This window comes from Peromyscus leucopus, chromosome 7 (assembly GCF_004664715.2).
Source record: "Peromyscus leucopus breed LL Stock chromosome 7, UCI_PerLeu_2.1, whole genome shotgun sequence".
Taxonomy (NCBI): domain Eukaryota; kingdom Metazoa; phylum Chordata; class Mammalia; order Rodentia; family Cricetidae; genus Peromyscus; species Peromyscus leucopus.
This window is the reverse complement of record NC_051069.1, coordinates 102,396,227-102,418,444: the sequence shown is the minus strand read 5'-3', so window position 1 is coordinate 102,418,444 and position 22,218 is coordinate 102,396,227. Positions and strand designations below refer to the sequence as shown.

The 22,218-nt window shown below is 47.7% G+C and overlaps 1 protein-coding gene across 2 annotated transcripts in view; it reads left to right on the top strand.

Annotated features, from left to right (window-relative positions):
* Positions 1 to 1,565: 1,565 nt before the first annotated feature.
* Positions 1,566 to 22,218, top strand: part of Fbxl2 (F-box and leucine rich repeat protein 2) — a 58,927-nt gene continuing 38,274 nt past the window's right edge. For both annotated transcript variants that reach the window (XR_005092048.1, XM_028893006.2), the window contains exons 1-2: positions 1,566 to 1,651; positions 11,199 to 11,260. Coding sequence is in view for 1 of the 2 variants with exons in the window: in XM_028893006.2 (XP_028748839.1) it covers positions 1,649 to 1,651; positions 11,199 to 11,260 (65 nt within the window). In the remaining variant the exon portion in view is untranslated. The remainder of the gene's footprint in view (positions 1,652 to 11,198; positions 11,261 to 22,218) is intronic.

The window sequence follows — 22,218 nt, the reverse complement described above, 5'->3', positions numbered from 1 at the left end:
AGTGAGGTCAAAGGGGGAAAAGGGACATCAAGGACAATTTATTGGGAGCAACCAGGGGACAGGAGGATTGTTTGCTGGGACTGGGAAGATGGGAAAGCCAGAACCTTGGGTCCTGTAAAGTCGGGGAGTCCATCAGACATTCCAGGGGAGATGGCAGGTTGATTGCTGATTTTTGTTTATCTTATTTATTTATTTTTGAGATGGGGTCTTATGGAGCCCAGACTGGCTTCACATTTACTACATAGCAACAGGGATGACCTTGGACTGCTGACCCTTCAGCTTAGTGTGCATGAACATCGTAAAGGTTATGCAACACGGTGGGTCGAAGCCAGGATTCCTGGGTGCTGGGCAAGCTCTCTACCAGCTGGGCCGCGACCTCAGACCAAACGTTTCTTCTCCACCAGGTTGACGGGCTGGATCTGGGAATATCTAAATTTTATTCGATCACATTAAAGGGCTGGAGGGTTGGCTCAGTCATTAAAGGTTAGGCTCACAATCAACCACATGAAAAACTTCTAACAAATTACTGTCTGATTTACTAAATTAGAAGCTACGCCTATTAAGCAACATCATTAATGGACCTGCTAAGATTTCACATATGTGTTTGAGATGGAGGGGGGGTGTCTCTCTATGTTGGTCAGTCTTGCTTTGAACTCTGGACACAAGGGATCCTCCTGCCTCGGTCTCCCAAGTATGCAGTATTTCACCTTAGCCACTGCACACCAGTTTAAGGATAGTCATCTGCCCTGTCCCCCTCACTTCCCCGAGACAGGATTTCTCTGTGTAACAGCTTCTGGCTGTCCTGGATCTCACTCTGTAGACCAGACTGGCCTCAGACTCGAAGAGATCCTCCTGCCTCTGCTTCCCGAGTTCTGGGATTCAAAGGCGTGGGCCACCACCTCCCGGCGGGGAGTCATTTTTAATAGACAAAAGTAGCTTACAGAACAAATGCATGCTTCGCTATGTATTTGATTGGAAGCATGCAAGCAAACAGATTAGAATACCAGCCGTGACCATTTCAGGTGTTGCCATTTACCGTGGTCATTTAAAACGGCCTCTTAGGTAACTGGTGTTTGTTTCTTTCAAGACGAGGTCTTCTGTATCTCAAGCTGGCCTCGAACTCTCTATGTAGCTGAGGATGACCTTGGATTTCTGGTCCTCCAGCCTCCACCTCCCTGGTGTGCACCACCACGCTGGGTTTATGTGGTGCTGGGGGTGGAACCCAGGGCTTCATGCACTCTAGTCAAGCAGTCTACCAACTAAGTCACATGCCCAGCTCCCACAGTTTGGGTTTTTGTTGTAGTTTGTTTGTTTTTGCTTCCTTAGTAGAGAGGACCCACAAAGGTGTCTTGCTCCGCACAGTGCGTGGCTGGGCCACCTGTCGCTTGCGAGAGCGTCAAGGTGATGCCGTGGTGATGGAAAGGACCAGGTGTGGAGCCCCAAGGCAGCCAGGCCCCGCCTCAGAGCTGCGTGGGGCCAGGAGAAGTGGGCGGGCCGGAGGGCGCGCCTACAGATCACGTGGCGGACGTGGGCCAATGGCCGTCTCCGAGCCCACCTTGAGGCCGGGGCGGGGCGCCGGGCTGGCGTCACCAGGACAACGGGCGTCGCCGGCGCCGTGTGACTCCGGGCTGTGGGCGCGCTCGCGGCCATGGTGAGTCTGGGGCCCGCGCTCGCTCGCGGGGCAGCGGAGATGCTGGGCGCCTAGGGGAGGGTGCGGAGACGAGCCAAGGCCTGCCGGGCGGGGCGGGGCCGGGCCGGGCAGGGCAGGGCCGGGTGAGGCCGGGCAGGCAGGGCAGGGCAGGGCAGGGGCATCGGATTGGTCCTGCAGAAGGAAACCCCAGGTCCCCGGGTCCTGGATGCCGGGCACCGGGACGCTGTGCTCTCTGATGCTCCGTGTCTGGATCACGCACCCGGGACCTCCACTCGGTGGACCACCCCGACGCCGTGACGCTGTTCGGCCCGAGCGTGCCCGGGAAGCCACCAGAGGGTGTGGTTACATAGATGCCCACAGCCAACGCTCCTCGGTCTGCGTACTTCAGGCTGCTTTTATCAATGATGTCAATACCGTACCACACATTTGTTTCGAGTTCGGCGTCCTGACGGGGCTCCTAGCACAGGGGGATTTAATGGGTGGCGTCAGAGAGACCCCTTACCCCCTTTTGTAAAATGGGGGGACACTGAACTGGACTTCTTTTTTTCTTTCTTTCTTCTGAGTGCTGCACTCTGTTTCTCAGTGAGGGATTTAATGAATTTGTCATTAGTACGTTGTAAACACTTTAAGCCGTTAGCTTTGCTCAATAAACTTGGAAGGCTGTGGGCATGCCACCTGGCCTCCATTAACTTCTGGTTGAAAGCCTTACTTGACTTGGCCTGCGTGCTGGCTGGAATGGACAAGGTTCAGGTGTGATTTCTTGAGAGGTCTCCATCCACACAAAAGAAGTGAGCTCCCTGGTTCGTGACACACCCCGGGCATAGAATATTTGAGGGTTAGCCAGTAGAAACGTGCCTAATTTTAAGAAATGCGTATCTAGAGGGCTGTTGAGATGGCGCGGTGGGTAAAGGCACTTGTTGCCAATCCTGACAACCCGAGTTCCATATTCCTGCCCCACGTGTGGGAGCAGAGAGTCCTGTAAATTTTCCTCTGACCTCTGTACATACCTCTGAGGGTATGTCCTCCACATAAATAATAAAATGTAAAGAAAATGTGTTTACTGTGGATAATTAGATGGATATTTGCTTGGGCTGTGTGCGCGCGTGCGCGCATGTGCATGCATACCCAAATGCATGTGTGTAGGTGATAGTGTGAAGTCCAGAGGTCAATGACTGGATGTCTTCCTGCATCCCTGTCCACCTTACTTTTGACAGGGTCCCTCACTGAGCCTGGAGCTCTGGGGCTCTTCCTGTTTCTCTACCCATGGTCTCCTCATCGCTGAGGTTACAGACACTGTACACAAGTCGGTTGTACCGCAGAGCGTTCTGTGTCCTACTGTACAGATGCCATGGAGTAGGGAGAGAGGTTTCGTTTCTTGTTTGGATGCGTTGGTTCTGAGTGGTCTGGAGTGATTGTCGTCGGGTCCCAGCCTTGGGTTAGATGCTGAGGAACAGAGCGGGCAGGCCTCACGCTCTCCGGCTCTGCATTCTTCCCTGTGGCAAAGCTGAATGAGAAGGGATTAGCAGGCGCAGGCGTGGATGGTTCACACTTCCGCCTAGGGCAGCTCTGGGAGTTTGTCCGGCACCTCGGTTTGTGTTCAGGACTCGGCATCTGCTCTCTGCGAGCACAAGACCTTCTATCCCTCAGGATGGAGCAGCAGTGTTTAAACACGTTTCTTCTCTCTGCCCTCCTCTTTTTTCAGTCTTGGTCTCTTTTCCTGCTCCTCCTCCCTCATCTCCTTTCGCTGCTCTTCCTCACTTTTTCTGTGACTGCTGTAGAAGCCCTCCCTCCGGTGGCTGGTTTGATTTCAGCTCCTCTGGACGCACTGAATGCTCGAGTGTCTTTCCTGGGTGCCAGTTTTGTTGTTGTTTAATTCAGCTTATAAAATAAATTTATTTCAGAGCTGGGGGGTGGTGGCGCACGCCTCTCTGTGAGTTCAAGGCCAGCCTGGGCTACAGATTGAGTTTCAGGACTGGCTCCAAAGCTACACAGAGAAACCCTGTCTCGAAAAACAAAAAAACAAAACAAAACAAAACAAAAAAACCAAAATAACTAACAACTAACTAGATTCATCTCTTAAATTGTATGTCATAACATGTTCTTCCCATTTGAATCCATTCTGTCTGTTATTCTCCCTTATTTTGCACCCCACTTCTGTTTTTGTCTGTATTCAGGTCGTCTTAGAGGTTTGGGAAACGTGAAACTGGGGAAAACTCAAATATTTAATAGTAGTTTTCCACTTTACACTGAAGTTTCTTTTTTACCTGTTTTGGCTTTTCTGGGTGTGTGTGTGTGCAGGTGCATGAGTGTGTGTGTGTGGAGGCCAGAGGTCGCCTTGAGGGGTGTTCCTCAGGTGACAGCTGCCTTGTCTTTTTGACAGGGAGTCTCTCTCAGAACCTGAATTAGTCTAGACTGGCTGGCCAGTGAGCCCAGAGATTACCTCTCTCCAGGCTGGGATTAAAGCACGTGCCACGGGATAGCTGGGGGTTTTGTTGGTGGTGGTTTTATGTGGTTCTGGGATCAAGCCCAGGTCGTCATTCCTATGTGCCAAACACTTTACTAGTGGGGTGTGTGTGTGTGTGTGTGTGCAGTGTGTGTGTGTGTGTGTGTGTGTGTGTGTGTGTGTCTATGCATGTGGTGTGTGTGTCTATGTATGTGGGCAGTGTATGTGTGTGTGTGCGTGTGTCTTTTAAGGCAGCCCTGGTTGTTCTAGAACTCACTATGTAGACTAGGCCAGCTTTGAATTTGTGGTGATTCTCCTGCCTCAGCCTCCTGGGTGCTGGGATTACTGGCACCTATGCTTCTAACACTGAATATGGTAGAAAGATCTTAATTCAAGGCCAACTTGAGTAATTTAGAGAGAGCTTGTCTCAAAATGAAAGGGTCTTGGGATGTAGCTCAGTGGTAGAGCACTTGTGTGGCATGCAAGAGGCTTGCAATCCCCACACCGCCCACACTGCGAGGGGGGGAGGTTGGGGGGGGGGGTGCCGATTGAGACCCACAATCCACTGCAAGGGCAGATGATGATTGAGACAGGTGCTTACCGGATGAGATCTCTGTGTTCATTGACCGTCAGCGGTAGGTTGTCTGGATTCCTGCTCCTGATGCTGAGGTGGGGAATAATTTCAGTCACTCTAGCTTTCTTCCAGAGAGCCTGAGTTCTGGGCTGATCACATTGAATTCCTGCACCCCTCCACCATCCCCATGAGAGTGACATCACTGTACATATTTGGTAGACCTAGATTTAGTGCTTACTAGTCCCCCAGTAGTTGGTCAGTGGCCAAGGAAGGACTTGAATTCACTCTGTTGGTCTTCAAAGCCCACGATCTTAACCTTCACACCAAGGCCTTCCACACTAAAGTATGTGCTACACTCAGATTAAGAATCTCAGAGAAGGGGCTGGGGAGATGCACAGTGGTTAGGAGCACTGTCTGCTCTTCCAGAGGACCCAGGTTCAGTTCCCAGCACCCATGTGGTTTCTCACAGCTGTCTGTAACTCCAGTTTTCGGGGATCTGACGCACTCTTCTGGTCTCTGCAGGCACATTACATACTGACAAAACACCCATGCATGTAAAATTAAAAAGAGGAAAAAAAGAATCGCAAAGGACCCGGTTTGGTTCCCAGCACCTGAATGGCAGCTCACAACTGTCTGTAACTCCAGCTCCAATCTGTGGTCCTTTCTAGCTTCTGGGGGTGTTACACACATGTGACATGCATTCATACAAATGTATACATATATACATAAAATAAAAGTAAATCTTAAAGAGTTTCAATGTTTGGGGCTTAGAGAGATGGCTCAGTGGTTAGGAGCACTTGTTGTTCTTCCAGAGGTCCCGAGTTCGGTTCCCAGCACCCACATGGTGACTCACAGCCCTCCTCTGACCTCTGCAGGCACCAGGCATGCATGTGGTGCACATACACTTTGGGGGCAAAGTGCTCATATAAAATAGATAAATCTAAAGATTAAAAGGAAAAAAAAAAGAATTTCAGTATCTTATCAACCGCGCCAGAGGAAGAATGATCCCCTTCTCCCCCCGCCCCCGACAAACTGTCTATCAATATTGTCTGTCGACAGCTTGCAGGATTAGTTCTGGTTTTGTTTCTATTTGTTTACGCACTGTGTGTGTATAAAGGGCCATGGTTTGCTCCTGGCTCTCCGCTAGCGTGTTGATGGCTGGTCTTCTGCAGGAAGACTGTGTATAGACAGTCACAGCTGCTGACGGCTCCAGAGTGTGTGGTCTCTCTCCTGTTCCGAAGACAGCATTCACAGCCCTGCGCCCTCCTCCAGCTCCTCCTCTCAGTTCACCATCGTCCACCGTGTTCCTGGAGCATGGGAGGGGTGACATCAGTGTCCTTTCAGGGCTCAGCTTTCAGCAGTCAGGAATTCTCAGCAGTCTGACCAGATATGAGTCTCTGCAGTAATTACCACCCACTGCAAGAAGAAGACTCTCGGGCTGAAGCTGGCCGCAGCCCTGATCCCTGGCATAAACAGGCGTGTCTGGAAGGGAACTGGGTGGGCACACCATCTCCTGTTAGAACAGTCATAGTGATTCCCCGCTAGGACCTGTGATCGCCTCAGCCACAGGATGTTTTTGTTTGTTTGTTTGTTTTGAGATTTAATTTTGTGTCTGTGGGTATATTGACATGAGCCTGATGCCTGAGAAGGCCAGAAGAGGGCGTTGGGTCCCCTGGAGCCGGAGTTAACAGGCAGTAGTGAGGTCTGACGTTTGTTTTGTTGTTTGTTTGTTGGGACGGGATCTCATTCTGTAGACCAGGCTGGCCTTGAACTCACAGAGATCCACCAGCCTCTGCCTCCTGAGTGCTGGGATTAAAGACGTGCACCACCATTGGTGCCGGCATTTGGGCTGTGTGTGTGTGTGTGTGTGTGTGTGTGTGTGTGTGTGTGCGTGCGTGTGTGTGTGTGTGTGTGTGTGTGTGTGACAGTGTCTCATGTATTGCAGGCCAGCCTCAAGCTTGCTGTGTATCTGAGAATAACCTGATGTTCTGATGCCCACAGCTTTACCTCCCAAATGCCAGGGTTGTGGGTGGACCACACTCCGACCAGTTCACGCAGTGCTGGGGTTGAAAACCAGGGTGTAGGCAAACATTCTATCAGCTGAGGTGTATCCCTTGTTTATGCGATGAGTCTTACCATGTCACCCAACTGGTCTCAAAATCATGATTCAAGCGAATCCTTCTCCTCATCCTCCCAGGTAGCTGGGACTCCGGCACGTCACACCATTCCCGGCTGCTTTGCCAGTTCGTTCATTGAGCTGTCTTGTATGTGTGAGTTTTGTCATGAGGTGCGCACACATGCGTGTGAGGGTGCACATGTTTGCATGTAGAGGCCAGAGCAGGGGGTTGACTGTCGCTCTCTACCTTATCACCACAAGACAGCGTCTCACACTGAACCTGCGGCTCCCCATTCAGCCAGGCTAGCTGGTCAGTGAGTTCTTGGGATCTTCCTGTCTGCAACACCACCCTCCGTTGCTGGGGTTACAGCATGCTCAGCCATGCTTGGGCTTTGACATGGGTGCTGGGGATTTGAACTCAGGCCCTCATGCCTGCTGCATAAGTGTTCTTACCCACTGAGCCTCTCCCCAGCCATGGCTTGCCTTTTCATTGTTGAGAGGTCTGCTCTGTGTCCTGGGATCCCTTTCAAGTTATTTGCATGTATTTATGAGTATTCGTCTGTTTCTGAATCTCTGTCGTCCCCACCACCTGATCCCGCCAGGTCTCCTGTGTGGTCTGGAACTTCCATTATAGGCTAGTGGGGCTTCAGACTGGTGTCACTGCTTTGAAGTGCTAGGACTACAGGAGAGTGAGCCACCACACAGCTCCTTTTCAGTTTGTGAACGGTGCTCTTTGTGTCAAGAAGGTTTTAATCTAATGAAGTTCACCTTACCTACATTTACTTTTGGTTACACGTGGTTTGGGTATCATAGTTGAAAACAGTCAGAGATCCCACAACACAGAGGTTGCTGTTGGTGACCCTGTGTTTACACCACATGCCTCCCCTTGGAGTGAGTTCTGCTGCGTGATGGAGGTGAAGTCCAGCCCCATGGTTCTCATGAAGATCCCATTGTCCTGGCACATCTCTTGAAAAGACCCCTCCCCCATTTAAATCAGTGGCTCCCGGATGTAAGAGTTTGTATCTGAGCCGGTGTGGTAGGCAGTGGTGGTACATGACTTTAATCCCAGCACTCTCCTTTAATCCCAGGAGGCAGAGGCAGGTGGATCTCGGTGAGTTCCGGGACAGCCAGGACTACACAGAGAAACCCTTGTTTCTCTTTAAAAACATAAACAAAAAGCAACCAACCTGAAAAGAGAATTTGTATCTGGGCTTTCAGTTCTGTTCACGTCATCTGTCTGTTCTTAATTATACCAGGACTTCAGTGTTTCAGTTACTGTGACTCTGTAGTAAAAACTTACCCTTTTTAGGACTGGAGAGATGACTCACTGGTTAAGATTGCTCCTTTAGAGGACCTGAGTTCAGTTCCCAGCACCTATACCCACCCACAACTCCCTGTAACTTCAGTTCCAAGTGATCTCACGCCCTCTTCTGGCGTTTGTGGGCACTGCACACACAATTGTATACATGCACGCTGTCTCGGGGTTTCTATTGCTGTGAAGAGACACCCCGGGCACAGCAACTCTGCAACTCTTTTTTCTTTTTCTTTTCTTTTCTTTGAGACAGGGTTTCTCTGTGTAGCCCTGGCTGTCCTAGAACTAGCTCTGTAGACCAGGCTGGCCTTGAACTCACAGAGATCCTCCGGTCTCTGCCCCCAAGTGCTGGGATTAAAGGAGTGAGACACCACTGCCCAGCACAGCAACTTTTATAAAGGAAAGCATTTAATTGGGGCTTACAGTTTAGAAATTTAATTTATTGTCTTTATGGCAGGAAGTGTAGCTTGAGTTTTCCTGCCTGGCCCACAGTCAGGACAAATCTTTGTCACCCGCCAGTCCCACAGCCGCACAGACCCAACCAAGTAAACACAGAGACTTATATTGCATACAAACTGTATGGCCGTGGCAGGCTTCTTGCTAACTGTTCTTATATCTTAAAGTAACTCATTTCCATAAATCTATACCTTGCCACGAAGCTCGTGGCTTACCGGCGTCTTCACATGCTGCTTGTCATGGCAGCGGCTGGCAGTGACTCCCTCAGCCTTCTTGTTCTCTCAATTCTCCTCTCTGTTAGTCCCGCCTCTACTTCCTGCCTGGCCACTGACCAATCAGTGTTTTATTTATTGACCAATCAGAGCAATTTGACATACAGACCATCTCACAGCAAGGAAGCATGGTGGCATGCAGGTATTCCAGACGTGGTGCTGGAGAGGCAGCTGAGGGTTCTACATCTGGATTGGCAGGCAGCAGGAAAAGAGAGTGACAATGGGCCTGGCTTGGGCTTCTGAGACTCCAAAGCCCACCCCAGTGACACACTTCCTCCAACAAGGCCACACCTCCCAATAATGACCCCCCTCTGTCTCTCTCTTGAGATCTCTACACACACACACACACACACACACACACACACACACACACACACACAGAGTTCCATACTGAAATTGTATTCTGGGTTTGGAGAGACAGCTCAATGGGTCAGACGGCCTGTGTGCAAACAGAAGACCAGCACCCATGTAAAAAGCCAGGTGTGGCTGTGAGTGCCTGTAACCCCCAGGACTGATTGATAGTGGATTCCAGCTCATTGTCCAGCCAGCCTAGTTGAACCAGTGAACTTCAAGTCAATGAAAGATTCTGTCTCAAGGGAATAAATGGAATGTAATGAGGAGGCTACTCAATACTCAACATCCTACACTGGCCTCTGCACAGGCATGCTTGTATGCAGGCGCGCGCGTGCGCGCGCGCACGCACACGCGTACACACACACACACACACACACACACACAGGTATACATCACACTCACATACATGCTCACACACACACTCGGAGGCATATACCACACACATCCACGTGCACACATACACAGAGCCATACATCACACCCACACACCCATATGCATGCGTGCACACACAAAGGGAACAAGAAAATAAATTTTCTTTTACTGGGTCCTGGGAGTGGTGGACACACTTGCAGTCCAGCACTCTAGAGGCTGAGGTGGGAAGACTGGGCTGTAAAAGATGACAGTCTTGGCTACAGAATGAGGTCCTACCTCAGAAAATCCAAACAAGAAGAGAGGAATGAGATAGGGGGAAGAAAGGGAAAGGAAAAAAAATTACTTCAAAATTGTTGAGAGAAATTGATGATGGGAAGTGAATTGACAGACTCTAGGCTCACGATGGTGACATGTTAGCAACCCCCAGCCGGCCGCACAGGCCAGGCCTGCAGTGCCTACCAACGTCTGATCCAAATCTCACGTTCATGGACCCAAAATAAGCCTGAAAAAGTTGGAGAACTCAAACTTCCTGATTTCAACATCTGTCCTATGGCCAGGTACAGGAGCACACGCACATCTCAGCTGCTACAGGGTGGGGGTGGGGTTGACACAGCAGTCACTTGAGCCCAGACACACACACACACACACACGCACACACACACACACACACACACACACACACACACACACAGAGATGTATATGTAACTAAAATACTTTAATGATTTGGCTTTTTTAAACTCATTATTCAAATTCATGTAACAGTGTGTGTGTGTGGTGATTTGGAGGAAAATGGCCCCCATAGGCTCATAGGGAATAAATATATATGTATATTTTGTCAAATTCATTTTTGAGTAATTTATTCATTTTAATGCCGTTAAGTTTGATTGCTTTCTTGAATTCATTTCCAAGTTGTCCATTACTAATGTATAGAAATATATTTTCATGAAGCTGGAGAGATGGCTCAGCAGTTAAGAGCACTGGCTGCTCCTGTAGAGAACTGGAGTTCAGTTCCCAGCACCCACTTTGGGCAGACAGCTCACAGCTGCCTGTATCTCAAGCTCCAGAAGATCTGAAGCCCTCTTCTGGCCTCCTGGAGTGCTGCACTCAGATGTGCATACACATATACACATAATTAAAATTAATTTTTAAAAGTATAAAATTTATTTGTTGTAAATGTATGAACTTTTTGATGAGTTATGATATGTTTTGTGGGTTTCTAGAGCTGTCTTCATATGATACCGTGTCTTTAAATGGAGGCTGTACTTCATGTCTTCTGTTCTTCTCTTGCTGTGCACTTACCAGAGCCTCCAGTACAATGCAGTACCCAAATGGCTGTGTGTTGCCATTTTAAAAATATTTACTTGTATTAGTTTTAGTTATGTGTATGTGTTTGTTGTGATTGGGGTGGTAGATGCACTTGTGTGCTGGTGCCAGCGAGGCCAAGGGTGTTGGGTCCTATGGAGCTGGAGTTCCGGGTGGCTGTGAGCCGCCTGGTGTGGGTGCTGGGAACTGAACACCAGTCATGAAGGTTTTTTTTCCTCTGTAGGACAGTGAGTAGTGTTATTTCGATCCAGTATAAAAACACGTGACTTAGTTTTTTTCATACATTGGCTGAAGAACTGTTTTCAGTTTCTGTCTGTCTTGCAGGTTTTCTCAAACAATGATGACGGCCTTATCAACAAAAAGTTACCCAAGGAGCTCCTCTTAAGGTAAGTGCATACATGTTAGAATGCTCCAGTTTGGCTCAGGCCTCCAGTTGTGAGATGGCCTCTGTCTCAGTGTAGTCCTGAGCTAGAAAGGTTCAGACCTGCCCGACTTCCTGGTTTTGTTTTATAGAATGCCATTCAGTTTGTTCCTAAGGTTTACTTGGTCTCCTCCAGAATATACTAAGTATGAATTCATTTCTTAATGTGAAACACATTGCAGCCATTGTCAGCAGGTGCCTATGTTGGGTATGAATAGATAATTATAAACCAGTTAGTAACTCGGGGAAAGGTTATTGCTATAGGTGTGGGCTCCTGGGGTCAGAGAGGTTTTGGCGTTTTCTAAGAGATGAGTAATTCATCAGTTACAGAAGATGTGTGGTTCTGATGTCCTTACCCAGCAGCCAGTGCGCTGTCCCCCAGGTATTGAGAATGCATGCTAAGTGCCAGCACTCGAGAAGAAGAGGCCTCCGTGGACTCCAGTGCTGTCACCTGTCATTGGAGTCTGCAGGTGACACTGCTGGCCACTAGGCCATGCAGCCTTTTGGTTTGTTTGTTGGCAGATGTTAGTTGTGGAGGCTGTCACCTCTTACTTCTTTACAAATATGGACTTCTGGACATGTGATAATCTTTGAGTGGCATTTGTCAAACTGTTGCCAGGATCCCACAAAACAAGAAGCAGGTTCCGATCCAAGGTCGGACATTTCTTTGGTACAGGGTGTCTTAGAGCCTAGAAGGCTGGCATGCATGGTGATGGCCCGGGGTGAGGAACTAGTGACAGGAAGTTGTAGAAGATGCTTCCATCTAGAGGGGACACATGATCCCACTGCCTGGCTCTACTACGTCTTTTTAGATTTCAGAAGTGAGTCTGGGTTTTGCTTCATTATTGGGGCTTATTCTTTATTTATAAGTTAATTCATTTGTTTGGGGTAGAGGCATGCACATGTGTGATACAGTGCACCTGTGGAGGTCAGAAAACTGTGTGTGAGCTGGCTGTCTCCCTGATCACGTGGTCCCAAGGATGGCCTCAGGTCGTCAACCTTGGTGGCAGGCGCCTTCACTCACTGAGCTGTCTTGTCGACCCGAGAGTAATTTTTTCTCTCTTTTGCAGTTCACAAGGAGCCAGTGTAAATTCTGCCAGGCCTCACCTCGGCTGTCATATGATGTTAAACTTTTTTCTCTGAGTCTGTGAGGGTGAGAACTTATCTTCTTGGGTAGTGATCACATTTTAGGGGCCCCGGAGTGTTTAGTCTCCCGGGTTGTCTGCACTGACACAGGAATGCTTAGCACTTAGTTAATAAAAAACACTGACTGAGGCAGGGCTGGATGAGAAAGGGTGTTTATGTTTTACCCCAATAAAAGATATTTGGATAAGAGAATCATCTTTGGCAGTTCAACCTTTTTTAAACTCAAAAATGGTGACGAAGAAGGACTGGATGGCACAAACTCACAGGGGCTCAGAAGACGGGGCCATTGGATCCAGGGTGGACTGTTGTCACCATACAACTGCAGGGGACGTGGTCAGGCGGGGCCTCGGCCTCAGGCTGCTGTGTGAGTGAGAGCCACAGCCAGCTGCGGAAGCTCCGAGCATCAGTCGTTCTTCCCGAGGCTGCGATCAAACCCCGCCCTTCTCGTGAGTGCTTCTGCTGCTGTGACTCACAGCACTGACTTCCTTCCTCCTAGTGCTGGGTTAGCGTTTATCCTCAGCATGGAGCGGTTCTGTTTGCTGATACAAGGGAACGAGAGTCAAAATAAGGGATCTGCCACTCTCTGTGGTCATGTGATTTTTTTAAAAGATTTATTTATTTATTATGTACACATAATCATGTGATTTCTGAACCCAGCTGAGAAGTTAGTTTTGGTTGATTTTTTTTGGAGCCGCCAGCCAGCCTGTGGCACCCGCAGCTGACCTAACTATGGACCGAGTGTCACAGACATTCTGGAATTGTTTGGTCTCTGCAGCGACAGTCTTGATTGAGAGATGAGAAAAATGGTTGAAGAATGAGCCCCTGGAAGACAGTGGGGAGTAGGGAGCTCAGAGCAGAAACTGGCACTCCGGAGGAGCCTGAAGACAGGTTCCAGGCTCAGACCCCGGTCGAGAGAAGACCATAAGAACAGAGGATTCCTCTCCGTTTGGTCTCCAGGGTCTTTGCATTTTGTTTTTAAAGATTTATTTTATTTTTTAATCATGTATGTTTGTGCCTATGTGGGTATGTGCATGTGGGTGCAGTGCCTCAAGTGTCCAGAAGAGGGCATTGGATCCACTGGAGCTGGAGTTGTGATTTGCCTGGTGCAGATGCTGAGAACTGAACTCAGTCCTCTGTAAGAGCAGTGTACCCTCTTAATTACTGAGCCAGCTCTCCACCCCTACCCCCTTAGAATCTTTTGAATGAAGAGTAACCCAGGAAGAATTGAGCCTTGGAAAATATGATAACCTGGATTCTGACCATTTCTTAAGCAAACATTTAGTACTCTCAACTCTGCTAATAACCTGACTCCTCTGTGCTCCTCACCTTTGTTTGCATCCACTTAACACTAGCTTGTCTCTGTCAGTAAAATAAATTAGGCCAGGCCTGGTGGCACACCCCTTTAAATCGCAGCATTTGGGAGGAAGAGGCAGATGGATCTCTGTGAGTTCTTAGCCAGGGTTACACAGTGAAATTTTGTTTAAAAAAAAAAGCAGCGGGGGTGGGGGGGAGGTTTTTGTTCTTTAATGACCCAAAAGTAGACTCTGGAAATGTCAGTGGCTGGTGTGCTTGCTTTGCTGTGCAAGCATGGAGACCTGAGCTTGACTATCTGGGCAGGGTGGTGTACACCTGTAACCCCAGTGCTGAGGAACTGAGGCAGGAGGATCCTGGGGCTTCACTGTGTGGCCAGCCTAGCTGAAATGGTGAGCCTTAAGTTCAGTGAGAGACCCTGTCTCAATAAAATGAGGCTGAGAAGAGATTAAGGAAAGACATCTCATTGTCAACCTCCGACTCCTTGTGTGCCCACATGTGTGAACATGCACACACATGTATGCACAAGCATGCACACAGAGGACAGCAATCCACAGTGTATCAGTTGTTGTGAACATGGAGGTTGTGGTCATTAGGTGTAGCTTTCGAGTCATGCACAAGGCTCATCTGTCAATCATTTTTTGAAATGAACTGCCACTTGAGAGCAGATGTCCACCACATTTTCTTGAGAGTTCAGGTCCCACACTCCTGTTGTTATTTTGGAACCAGTCAGAGCAAGTAAAATTTTATTTTATTTTTAATTAATTAATGAATCAATTATTTTGAGGCAGGGCTTCTCTGTGTAGCCCTGACTGTCCTAGCACTCACTCTGTAGACCAGGTTGACCTAGAACTCAGAGATCTACCTGCCTCTACCTCCCAAGTGCTGAGATTAAAGGTGTGGGCCACCACTGCTTGGCATCGATTTAAATTTTAAATACTGCCCTGTCGAAACTGCCTCTAGAAAACAGTGGAGGTTTACAGTTTTGCTGTGTGTTAACTCTTTCTGCCCCAGACTGCCTTCTTGGCAAGCAGCTTTCCGTCAGGCTCCCCTTTGTCAGCAGAGCCTGCAGGACCAGGTTGCTCAGGTGAGCGCCACAAAGTCCCTGTCTCCTGGATCCTTATTTGTAGATGTAATTCTGAATGGTTTTATTAAATAAGAAACACAGAGCCAAATGCAGAGTTAAAGGCCCCAGAGGTCAGAGAGCAGTAGCTGAGACCCAGACCGTCTTCTTACCACATGCTGCTGCTGCTGCCGTCCTTCCCTTCAGCAAGAGACCTACTTCCTGTGTGTCTGTCTTTTTTTTTTTTTATAGAGTTTCCGTTCTGCCTTCTCATTGGTTGTAAGCCCAACCACATGACCTCCTCGTCACTGCCTGTCTATACAGACCTCCAGGTCTCTATGGTTGGTATTGAGATTAAAGGTGTGTGTCTCCAAGCTGGCTATGTCCTTGAACACACAGACTCTGCCTGCCATGTGATCTGATAAAGGTGCTGCCGGCTTCTGCTATAGCTTGCTATTAGCTCTGACCCCCAGGCAACTTTATTTATTAACATACAAATAAAATCACATTTCAGCACAAATAAAATATCACCATACATATTTTCTTCTCCGTTCAATGCTGACTTCTTAGGTTTGGTCTTTTGACTTTGTATTGGAGTCCTGTGATGGTGAGTGCTGCTGTCCTCATCCTGACTCATCCTGATGGATTCCTGTCCATCTTCAGTACACGGTAGGATCTCACAAATGCAAGACAGACCCAGCGGTGATGGCGCACGCCTTTGATCTCAGCACTGGGGAGGCAGAGGCAGGCGGATCTCTGTGAGTTCGAGGCCAGCCTGGTCTGCAGAGCGAGTTCCAGGACAGGCTCCAAAGCTACAGAGAGAAACCCTGTCTTGAAAAAAAACAAAACAAAACAAAAACAAACGCTAGACAGGCACTCTCGCTAACCACTGAGCCATCATCATCTTTTGGTCTCTTCATTTGGAGATGGTGTGTGTGCACGTGCATGTGTGCCTCACTGTGTAGCCCAGCCTGGTCTTAAGCTCAGTCTTCCTTCCTCTGCTTCCTGAAAAAAAACCAGGATCACAGGCCTTTTATGTAACTTTGAATCCACTAAAAAACAAAAAAAAAAAAAAAAAACAAAAAAAAAAAAAAAAAAAACACTGTTTTCTTCTCATCGAGTGATTTTTATTGGTAATTTTAAGAATACTTAATGTTATTATTTCACATATTCCTTCCACTCACTTTGTTATTAAGTTTATACAGCTTGACTTTTTCTACACACCTTTCACTCATGAATTAAAGATTTTCTTAGGGCTGGGGATGGCTTGGTGGTTAAGAGCACAAACCGCTCTTGCGGAAGATTCTCAGCACTCGAATCTGGTGGCTCATAACCACCTGTAACTCCAGCTCCATAGGATCCAGCACCCTCTTCTGGACTCCACAGGCAAGTGCATTCATGTACCCATACAGAAGACACATGTGCATATTAAAAATAAAAATAAATCATTTAAAAAGAAAGTGATTTTCTCTGCTCTTGGCTCTCACATAGCTCAGTAGCTCACACCTTTCAGTCAGGTGTGTGTTGTTCATCACTGTGGGAGTGTTAGCATCCACACTAGTTGAAGATGGATTACATGGATTTCCCATATTGTTAATTGTCTCTCTTGGTTTCAGGAAGCAGATTTTATGAGTTGAGATCTCAACGGTATCTGTTGGTGTGGCACTTGACGATGGGACTGATTCCCTCGATTTTTGTTCTCTTTCCTTTAACTTTCTACACGTTTACTCAGCTCTGTGTTGTCATTTTGTTTTCTGATGCTTAGTCTCCAGAATATTCCTGAGGAAAGGCTTGGGAGAAACACTGTCTCAAGTCCCTGTATGTCTTTTTGTCACTTTTACGGTGATAAAATGCCATAATCAAGGGCAACATGGGGAGGAAAGGGTTTATATCATGTTACAACTTGTAGTTCCTCATCCAAGGAAGTCAGTATAGGAACTCAGGCAGGGCAGGATCCTGGAGGCAGGAGCTGAAGCTGAGACCATGGAGGGGTGCTGCTTACTGGCCTGCTCACTAGGGCTTGCTCAGCCTGCTTTCTTGTAGAACCCAGGACCACCTGCACAGAGGTGGCACAGCCACAGCAGGCTGGGTCCTCCCATTAACCAAGAAAACGCTTGCACACAGGGCAATCTGATGGTGGCATTTTCTCACTTGATGTTCCCTCTTCCCCGGGTGACATTAGTGTGTGTCTGCTTGACCAAACACTGGCCAGCACAGCCACCTTGTGTCATTTACACAGAAAAGTTTGCCTCGTGGATATTAAACTGGTTCATATTTCCTCTTTCTGATTAATTAAGATATATTACTCCATTTTCTTGATATATGTTAAAGGATGAAAACAGAGTCTTCCTCTTGGGGTTTAGATCAACACAATGACCCCAAACTTGAATTCTGTCTTTCATCTGTCTGTAGTTTGGTTAGTGGCCTGTCCATAGCCCTCGCCCCCCCCCCCCCCCCCCCCCCCCCGCGTGTGTGTGTCTGTCTGTCTGTCTGTGATCTGTGTCTTCTCATGTTGTCCGTCTCTGCTGCTGTCCCTAACACAGACCTTTGCTCTGTGTTTATTGAACAGCACAGAAAGTGGTGTGGGAAAGGCATGAGGAGGAGTACTTTTCTTTTTCTTTTTGGATATAGGTGTATCCCTGGCTGTTCTGGAACTCACTCTGCTCGCTCTGTAGACCAGGCTGGCCTTGAACTCAGAGATCTGCCTGCCCCTGCCTCCCAAGTGCTGGAATTAGAGGCGTGTGCCACCACCGCCCGGCCTTTAACACAATTTTACAAGGGAAGAAGTTACTCTTCCCTTGAAACATTATTTGAAATAGCAAATGGATGTTATCAACCTATAGCCACATGTTGCTTCCAACATTGTGGGGTATTTGTTTTGTTTGAGATTGCATTAAATCTGTACACTGCTTTCAGCAAATGATTCCAGTGCGCACACACATGCACATGCATCCTTCTGCTCAGGAGCATGGAAGAGCCCAGAGTTTAGGAGCAGGGCAGTGGAGCACTTGCTGCTTTCATAGAGGACCCAGGTGCAGTGCCCGGCACCCACCGGGTGCCTCACAACTCTCTGAAACCCCAGTTTCCGGGATCTGATGCCTTCTCTGACCTCTCAGAATAGATAATGCTTTCTTTAAATACAAAGCTTCAAGTCACCTTTTAATTTTTCACGAGGGACTAGAGAGGGCTCAGCAGTCGACAGCATTTGCTGCCCTTGCAGAGGTCTTGGGTTCAGTTTCCAGTGCCCACATGGGCAGCTCACAGACACCTGCCACTCCAGCTCCAAACGCCGCCGCCTTCTGGCCTCACGTACACTCTCGTAAAATACATAAATCTTTACTTCTTCGTGTTTTTCCATTCCCATTTCTGCTTTTCCTGCCCTTTGCATGCTGCTCACACACAGGAAAGTCTTACGACCTGTAAGATAGTCTGGTGTCTGTCTTTATCATTTTCTCTTCATATCCTCTTCATTTCTCTATTTTGGCCTTTTTTATTTTTATTTTTTTTTTTATTTTTTTGTTTTTTTTTTCGAGACATGGTTTCTCTGTGTAGCTTTGCGCCTTTCCTGGAACTTGCTTTGGAGACCAGGCTGGCCTCGAACTCACAGAGATCCGCCTGCCTCTGCCTCCCGAGTGCTGGGATTAAAGGCGTGCGCCACCACCGCCCAGCTATTTTGGCCTTTTTTAATGTTATTTTTTTTTCTCCTTTTAGCCAGACATAGTAGCACTTTGGCCTTTAATCATAGTACTTGTGAGGTAGAGAAAGGTAAATCTCTGTGAGTTCAAAGACCAGCCTGGTCTACATAGTGAGACCCTGTCTCATTTCTTTTGACTCAAGATAATCTTAATTTTTCTTTTGCGAATTTTAAAAAGTTGTATTTACTATTGTGTATGGTGTATGGTGTGTGTGTGTGTGTGTGTGTGTGTGTGTGTGTTTTCCATAGCATACCTGTGGAGGCCAGAGGACAAGTCCTAGTTTTTTCTTTCTAACTTTACATCAGCATGTGGAGACAGTCACAGAAGCACTGAACCACTTTCAAGGGACCTGAAGGTGGGATTTGAGTTCTAAAGAGAATTATAGACAGAGATCATGGGATATGTAAAGCATTCATGGCTGGAGTTGTTTTTCAGACTGGCTTACAGGCGTGGGTCCTCAAACTGTGGAAGGACACCAGATATCACACATGATCAGGAAAGATAAATTCATACCTAAATAGTTATAATGAACTGGCAGAACATCAAACACAAGCCTTATTACAATTTGTTTGTTTTTATTTTAAAATATTTATGTATGCGTGTCTGTGTCTGTGCATGTGTGCACTAGAAGAGGCTTCCAGATCTCTCAGAGCTGGAACTACACGTGTGCTGTCTGGTGTGGGTGCTGGCAACTGAGCTCAGGTCCTCTGGGAGAGCAGCCAGTGCTCTTAACCACTGAGCCATCTCTCCAGCTTTTATTTCTTTTGTGTGAATGTGTGTGGGTTGGGGATGTGTCCTAGTATGGGTGTGGTAACCAGAGGCTCTCCTGGTTAAGTGTGTGGGTTGGGGATGTGTCCTAGTGTGCATGTGGTAACCAGAGGTTCTCCTGGTTAAGTGTGTGGGTTGGGGATGTGTCCTAGTATGCATGTGGTAGCCAGAGGCTCTCCTGGTTAAGTTAGTATTGCTGTGCTGAAACACCATGACCCAAAGCAACATGGATAGGAAAGGGTATATTTTACTCACAGTTCCACATCACAGTTCATCATCAAAAGCAGTGAGGACAGGAACTCAAGCAGGGCAGGAACCTGGAGGCAGGAGCTGATGCAGAGGCCATGGAGGGTATTGCTTAAATGGCTTGTTCGTCATGGTTTGCTCAGGTGTTGTTTGAGTCTTAGATGGTCTTTTAATAAAAATCCCAGAGCCGGATATCAGAGTGAAAGCTGAAAGATCAGAGAAGCAGAGCAAGCCACAGCCAACCTCACCTTGCCAGCTCCTCAGCCGATCCTGTTTCCTCAGACTGAAATCCTCTGAGTCCTCACCTGAAAGGGTCTCAGCTGAACTGCTTTAGTTGCTGTTTCCTCAGGCCTTATTTACCTTTCTCTGCCCAGACATCACTTCCTGGGATTAAAGGTGTGTGCTTCCCAGTACTGGGATTAAAGGTGTGTGCCACCACTGCCTGGCTCTGTTCCCAATGTGGCCTTGAACTCACAGAGATCCAGGCAGATCTCTGTCTCCCTAGTGCTAGGATTAAAGGTGTGTGCCACCACTTCCTAACCTCTGTGTCTAATCTAGTGGCTGGCTTTGTCCACTGATCCTTGTGCAAGTTTATTAGGGTACACAACATATCACCACATTACAATATATCACCACACTCAGGTTCACCAGCACAGGGATGGCCCCACCCACAATGGGCTGGGCCCTCCCACATCAGTCATTAATTAAGAAAGTGCACTGTGGGTTGCTTACAGCCCCATCTTATGGAGGCATTTTATTTTTTTATTTTTATTTTTATTTTTGGTTTTTCCGAGACAGGGTTTCTCTGTGTAGCTTTGCGCCTTTCCTAGAACTCACTCTGTAGTCCAGGCTGGCCTTGAACTCACAGAGATCCGCCTGCCTCTGCCTCCCAAGTGCTGGGATTAAAGGTGTGCGCCACCACCGCCTGGCTATTTTTTTATTTTATGTGTATGGTAATTTTGCCTACATGTATGTCTATGAACCACATGCATGCAGGGCATTAGATTCCCCCTGTGACTGGAGTTACAGATGGTTGCTAGCCATCATGTAGGTACTGGGAATTGAACCCAGGTCCTCTGGAAGAGCAACAAGTGCTCTTAACCCCAGAGCCAATCCTCCAGCCCCCCCCTCCCCCGGGCATTTTCTTAATTAAGGTTTTCTCCTCTAGGAGTGTTGGTGGTGCATGCTTTTAATTCCAGCACTCGGGAGACAGGAAGGCGGATCTCTGAGTTTGAGGCCAGCCTGGCCTACAGAGCGAGTTCCAGGACAGCCAGGGCTACACAGAGAAACCCTGTCTTGAAGGAGGGAAAAAAAAGGTTCCCTCCTCTCAAATGACTTTCCTTTGTGTCAAGTTGACATCAAACTCCAGCACAGAGGACGGGCGACCAGTGGAAGTTGGTTCTGGGGATGAAACCCAGAACTTTGGGCATGCAGCTGAGCCATCTCAAAAGCCCAAGATGTCCTAACAAACCTGTAAAATGAGCCCAATTCCTAGCGACACCCGTAAGCAGGTCTCTGGGCAGCACTGACAGAAGGAGAGAGCGGACTCTTACTCCATGTGCCCAAGGGAAGAGAAACCTAGAACGGTCTGCCTGAGCTAAGTTGTTCTAAAATGAAGATGCACTAGTGATAATGAAGTTGTAATTGGTGTAGCCAGTTGGCAATTCTTCAAAAAGAAACACAAAATAATCACACAGTGGGAGTTCCACTCTTGGGTAGGCTATATCCCTGTGTATCCCAGCAGCCCGAGTGACTGACCGGGTCCTGCACTGTTTTGTTTTTCCTATACATGCAGAGAAATTTGAATCTACAAATGAGCAGAGTAAATAACAGTAGCTGTAGTAACACAAATAACAATACTCAGTAATAACAATGCCATGAACTCAAGCCAGGTGCGATGGCACACACATCCATCCCAGCACTTACAAGGCAGAGGCAGGTGAGTGTCTGTGAGTTTTAAGGCCAGCTTAGTCTACAGAGTGAGACCTTGTCTCCAAAGAAAACAAAAAATTACACAAACTTAAAATTGCTTATTTCTGGAATTTTTTTTCATTTAAAATTTGGGATCACAGTTTGCCATCTTAAAATTGAAGCTGCAAAAAAGCCAAAATACATGATAAAACTATTAAAATGCCAACAATTGGGATTGGGGATTTAGCTCAGTGGTAGAGCGCTTGCCTAGCAAGTACAAGGCCCTGGGTTCAGTCCTCAGCTCTGGGAGAAAAAGAAAGAAAGAAAAAGAAAAAAATGCCAACAATTGCATGAACACAAATAATCATAGCAGAATTATTCACAAGAGCCAAAATGAAGAACTCCAGATGTCCATCGACAGATAACTGAACAAACAAATCGTGATATAAACACACAAAGAGGTATTCAGCCAGGAGAAGTACTTGTGTGTGCCAGTGTGGGTGAGTGTGAAGAGCACACTAAGGAAGCCATGCCCCGAAGGTCTGTTAGTCCGTTCACCTGGATGGAGATCAGGGAAGGATCCTTGCAGCCAGGCACATCAGTGTTGGCCGGGCTCTGGTGGGGGTGGGGGTGGCATTTCACCTGGGGGATGGAACTGTTTCCGGAGTCAATGCTCTCCTCCTGCTATGTGGGTTCCAAGAATCAAACTCGGGTCATCAGGCTTGGCAGTGAACGCCTTCATCCACTCTGCAGCCTCACTGAGTTTTATAGAAACTAGACCAG